The following is a 5732-nucleotide window of genomic DNA, read 5'->3' as shown; positions in this document are numbered from 1 at the left end:
AGTTGGGGGGGTTCAGCCTGGAGAAGAGAAGGCTTTGGGGAGACCTCAGAGCTCCTTCCAGTGCCTAAAGGGGCTGTAGGAGCGCTGGGGGGGGACTCTGGATCAGGGAGGGGAGCCATAGGACGAGGGGGGACGGCTTTACACTGAAAGAGGGGAGATTTAGGTAAGATACTAGGAAGAAGTTCTCTCCTGTGCGGGTGGTGAGCCCCTGGTCCGGGTTGCCCCGAGAAGCTGTGGCTGCCCCATCCCTGGAGGTGTTCAAGGCCAGGTTGGACGGGGTTTGGAGCAACCTGGGCTGGTGGGAGGTGTCCCTCCCAGGGCTGGGGGTTGGTACTGGATGATCTTCAAGGTCCCTTCCAACCCCAACCATTCTGTGAGTTACGCAAGAGCTAGCACATCAGTCTGCAGAAAACTGACCTGTGGCTGCCCCGGGTCCTTTCAGAGGCTGAAGGCTGCAGTTCACTACACGGTTGGCTGCCTGTGCCAGGAGGTTGCAGAAGACAAAGACGTGCAATTCAGCAAACAAACCATTGCAGCTATCTCGGAGATCACCTTCAGGCAGTGCGGTACAGAGTTTGCATATTATCTATTTGTTCAAGAGCAATTGCTGGAGAAATGATGCTTTAAAATAAATAGCACTGGAAGTAGGTATCACTGGTGCATTGTTTCTTGCATTACGTTTTTAAAAGTACAAGACATAGTGATTCCATTTTTCAGACCTGGAAAAAGCATTAAATGTATGTGGAAATACTGTGTGGGCCACTTGCTGGTGCAAGAGAGTGGCACGTAATAACAAGTAAAGGTCACTTCTCATAACTAACTTGGATAACTAACTATAACTCCTCATAACTAATTTGCAGTTAAACCGTTGTAACAGCTCGAGCTGTATTAGGTATCTCTTCCTACTCAGAGTTAGCGTTTTAAAATATGTTGCGTCTTTGTGTTTTCTCCAGATAACTTTGCAAAAGACCTCGAAATGTTTGCAAGGTAGGTACTGCAACACTTGATTGTTACAAAAGCTTTCTTTTTTTTGTGTTCAGCTCCAATAACTAGATAATCTTTAAAATGCGTCTTCTAATTCAAGTTTTAAAGGGTTCTATTGGCTGATTAAATAGTGTCTGTGAAGTTAGGAAATAGATATTCCCCTGGAGGTTCTTCCTGATCTTGGAAGTTTATTTATGTGGTACAAGTGACTGATTAGATTAATGACTGTGTATAATTGCCAAATGCATTGATACATAGTGGTACTGGGTGGTTTGGGAGTGACAGATGGTTACTAGCATGCCTGTGTTTCAGCTGGTTGCTCCGGGGAGGTAAGGGAATGTTTTAAGGAGTCCAAACTTAACACAGCGACCTACTGGCAAGTTAGAGGGAACGGAACTGTGGTGCTTCAAGTTCTGGTTGCTAAATTCTACTGTTCTTACACAGGAATTGTGGGAACTTGGATATACACATGCAAACTTGTAAAATAGGTTTTAGTGTATTATAGTTGGAAAAGATAGACATATTTGGTTTATGGGGTCCCTATTAAGCCCTTTTAGTTAGTGTTCTGAATTAGATCCTGTATGGCCTCTTAGAACCAATGCTGGTAAATGCATTAAGGGCTATTTTTTAATTTTATGCAGGCATGCAAAACGAAGCACAGTCACTACAGAAGATGTGAAGCTTTTGGCTAGAAGGAGCAATTCTTTGGTGAGATTCACTGTATTTTCTGTCCCTCAACATTCTTAAACCAATTGGTCAGTTCCTAAGAGTATCTGAATGAAAGCTATAGATGATGAAGCAACTGTTACTTAAGCAATTTACTAGCTTTATTGATGATGGATGGGCATAATCCAGTGATTTTTTAAATTTTCATCTTATTTTGCTTCCTGACACTATGCCTTACTGTGGGAACACACATCTGATCGCAATTCAAGCAGCAATGTTCTGGTTGCAACAGGGCTGCTGAGGTTCCAGATACAAAAGTGCAATGAACAGACACATGACAGCATCATCAATCTTGGAAGTAAATAATTTTTTTTCCTGATGTTCTGTTCCTTTGTTTTAGCCTAAAGTCAGGAATAGCTTGAGACCATCTTGCAGTGCTAAGTCTTCTACCATTAATAAATACAGGGATGATTCACTTCATTCTGTTCTGTCACGTTTTGATCTGTGTGATGTTCAGTGGACTCAACTTCACTAATGTGTTAAGACATACCTGAAAATGCTTCTGTGAAGAAGAATACTTCCAATACTAATTTCAATTTTATGTGAGAGGATTTTTTCCTTCCATCTGTGATTTGAAATATGCCACATGAACTTGCCTGAGAAGGCATAGTAAATGCTGGAGCTGAATTTTGTGTTCCAGTTTATGTCAAGTGGGTGCAGAGGAATCTTGCAATGTCTCTGTACTCAGATTATATCTTGGCAAACCGCAGCTCTGAGTAACTGCTAACATTTCTGTCTTGGTTCTAGAGATGGATGTAACATAAATCCCTATCTTGCCAGGGCATTTCAGTATCTGAGGATATTCAGCTTAGAGATCTTTGTGCAAGAATTAAAACTAATTGATGTTTGTCAGCCTTTTTGGCGTGTCTGTCGTCTTTTTTTGCAATAAGAATTTGCCCTGTTAATTTCTCTTAAACTTTTTTCTCTAATTTCTCATGAATAAATGAGGTTCCTCAGTAGATGACTGATTAGTTTGTTGTTCTCAGCTAAAGTATATCACCCAGAAGAGTGAAGAGATCACATCAAATAACATGGAGCAAAAGGAGAAGAAGAAAAAGAAGTCCAGTGCAGCTAAGGGAGGGAGAGCTGCTGGGGAACAAGAAGCAGCTGTGACTGAAAGTGAAGATTCCAACATGACATGATTTACCTTTCAAGTAATGTCTCTGGTCATTTTCTCTTACTATCCTTGAGGACCCAAAGTCAGCCTATTAGAGATTCCTCTCGCAGGTTAGCAACAGTAATGAATCTTTAGGGGTTTTGGTGAACATAACTAGTAGGATTTTTTTGTTCCAAAAGTGAACAGTCTGTCAGAATTCAGTAAAGCGTACAGCCAAAATGCCTTAATTGCTCACACAAATGTATCTTATTAAAAAGAAAATCCTTTAAAAAAAGTGTGAAGCAGAACATTCTCACTGACCGTAATACCTCAGTATGTGCAGCTCCCTCCGTGCTGCTACTTAGTTTCTCCAGTAATTGTTTGGCTTCTTTCTTGCTTCCATTTTTTGATACTTTTGCTTAAGTATTTTGAATATTTTAATTTTGATTTAGTAGCCATATCTCTCACTTGTTGTCTTGGCAATTAAAACATGGTTTGTGTCACCTGTGATGCTGCTGGTATATAACCTTCACTTTCAATAAGTTGCATTACATTTCTAATTTCACTACAGTGACATGGCTCCGGAACGGTAGTCAGAAATGTATCACCATTGCCCTCTGCTGGAGTGAGGGAGGCTGACCAAATGCTGGTGATGCAAAGGAAGCAGATGTAAAGACATACCGTATTAGACAGATACAGCCAAGTGAAATGAGAAGGCTGCTTAAGCAAGTACCGTGTGGGCAAACTTTATCAAGCCACAATATGCTTGCTAAGGATAGTCTAAAATAAGCAGCAAGAGAGGAAAGACTTGAACACTGTTTCTCTTGCTCAGCACTTGATTTATGAGACACACTCTTCCTTGTAGCCCCTTGTTCCTCCCTGAAGGATATAGTTTAGGGCAGTCCCCCAAAACCAAGTTTAAAATCATCAGGTCCTAATTTTAGTAAGACTTATGCCTTAAATACTACCCCAAGATGAAGAAGGTACAAGATGACAGAATAATTTTTGTCACTGTTGAGAACTTCTAAGTGTAGGCTTGCTCCTTGTTTACAACTCTTCTCTTTCTGGACTGGTCACCCAGCAGCTACGCATGACACAGTGGGAAAAAATAATGCTCTGGACTGCCTACATGTGCTCCTTTTTATTCTTGCTCTGTATTTGAGCTATTAAACAGTAGTGGATGGCGGGGGAGGGAACCCAACCATGCCTTTTCCAGGCTGTAACTATCAAATACTGATCAAGTACAGCTTGAGGAGTAGAATTTCTGTTACCAAGTTGCTTGAATAAAGTAAAACCATTGCAGCTTTGAGCAAGACTGACAAACTGGTTTATAATAGAGAGAGTAGGAATCATAAGCTGAGACATAAGCTCACAGAAAAAGCTTGCTGACAGCTAGTCTACTCAATGCGTACTATTACAATTGGTAACCAGTGTAATTATCTTTGAGTGCAATAGAGCATGCTTCAAAACTTGTTAATGCACAGCCATATATGCTATTTCAGAAAGACTTGAACGTAAAAAGCTTGTAGCTATTTAAAGCAGCAAGAAACCTTTTTACCTGCCATGGCTTATAATGTTACAAGCCAGAAGTGTATGTTGTAAGAAGCAATTACTTGCCCTAGCAAAATAGACTGACCAAAAAGTTGACTGCAGGCTTCCCCCTTAAGTCCAGTCAATTCCCATATGGGTAGCTTCATCTGAAGTTAGCCTAAATATTTTGGCTTACCTGCTCAAAGGCACTAAACTGTTTAGAATATTTATTAGTTACACTGGCAGTCTAACTTCAAGTGTGCCGTAATTCAACTGGAATGTCTACATGCAGTGGGTTCATCTGAATGCCTGCTGTAGGAATACTCATCAGTTGGTATCCTGTGCTATTTAAGGTTAAATCAGAGGGGTTTGCATAATACTGGAAAACATTTGTACCTACTAAAATTTTCTCAGAAGTCAGCTCCCTTTTCAGATTTTTTTGCATATACCTCTGTTGTCACAAAAGAACAGATTGTGCCAGGTGAGAGCTCTGGTGTAGTATCCCCAGTGTGAACATGGATTCTACCTAAATACTTTGGACAGGTTAAATACAGAGTACTTCTGTATTTAATTTCTTCTTCCTCTATCCTAAAGGTAATACTGTACTTAACAGCACATTCTTTAATCATAGCAGCTGGTGGAAATGTCAAAACTAGTCCAACAGTAAGGTAAAAAGTTTTTAATGATATTAGAAAAAAAGACTTTAACAAACTTAAAAATAAGCCAGTTAATACAAAATCATCATAGTACTTCACTAATGATTAGGAGAGTAATACAAACAGGCCAAATACAAGTCATCTGTTCCACAGCCTTACAAAGCAAGTATTTCCACCTTTGCTGTGTTTTATAAGTTAGTGCTTACACTGCACCCCAGAGGCAGGAATTCCTTACAGAAAAAGCAGAGGACTTTGGATTTACTTTAACTGATGAAATCAGCATGAGAATTCAAGTTCCTAGATCCCAGGCTGGAGCTTAAAGCCAGTTAGCAGTTGGCCAACCCCTCTGCCCCATTCACTAACAGGACCTCAGTGTCTTCCACAGGTCAGTTCCCTGGGGGGACAAAGTAAGCAAACTGCCTGGGGCTTCAGAAGCTAGGGCCATCGTGATCAGATAGAAGCTTCTGGCTCCCAACCAGGTATTCAAAGCTGAACCCTTACATGCTGTGTTTAGCAATACCATTGTTCTAGTATTCTGCAAAAAGTGAAAATCCCTTTGGTTACACATGATTTGAATCATCACAGGAGTTTAAGCCTCAGGACAATGTCCAGATTTTAGTTGTCTCTAGCCAGACCACAGCATGACCAGCAAACTATGGCTCCCAGGATGTATCTTTGCCTGTATTGATTCTAATGCAAAAAAAAACCCAACCCACCAAACCGTGAGCAGCACTACAGTC

General features: G+C 40.7%; 1 protein-coding gene across 1 annotated transcript in view; it reads left to right on the top strand.

Moving 5' to 3' along the window:
- APITD1 (apoptosis-inducing, TAF9-like domain 1) overlaps positions 1-3032 on the top strand; it is a 3503-nt gene extending 471 nt beyond the window's left edge. The window contains exons 2-5 of the mRNA XM_009889647.1: positions 443-566; positions 954-987; positions 1626-1692; positions 2697-3032. Of these exons, the coding sequence (XP_009887949.1) occupies positions 443-566; positions 954-987; positions 1626-1692; positions 2697-2852 (381 nt within the window). The 3' untranslated portion in view covers positions 2853-3032. The remainder of the gene's footprint in view (positions 1-442; positions 567-953; positions 988-1625; positions 1693-2696) is intronic.
- Positions 3033-5732: the final 2700 nt, after the last annotated feature.

This window comes from Charadrius vociferus, unplaced genomic scaffold (genome assembly GCF_000708025.1).
Source record: "Charadrius vociferus isolate BGI_N301 unplaced genomic scaffold, ASM70802v2 scaffold477, whole genome shotgun sequence".
NCBI classification, from domain to species: Eukaryota; Metazoa; Chordata; class Aves; order Charadriiformes; family Charadriidae; genus Charadrius; species Charadrius vociferus.
Note: the sequence above shows the minus strand (reverse complement) of the source record. Positions and strands in the feature narration are given on the sequence as shown.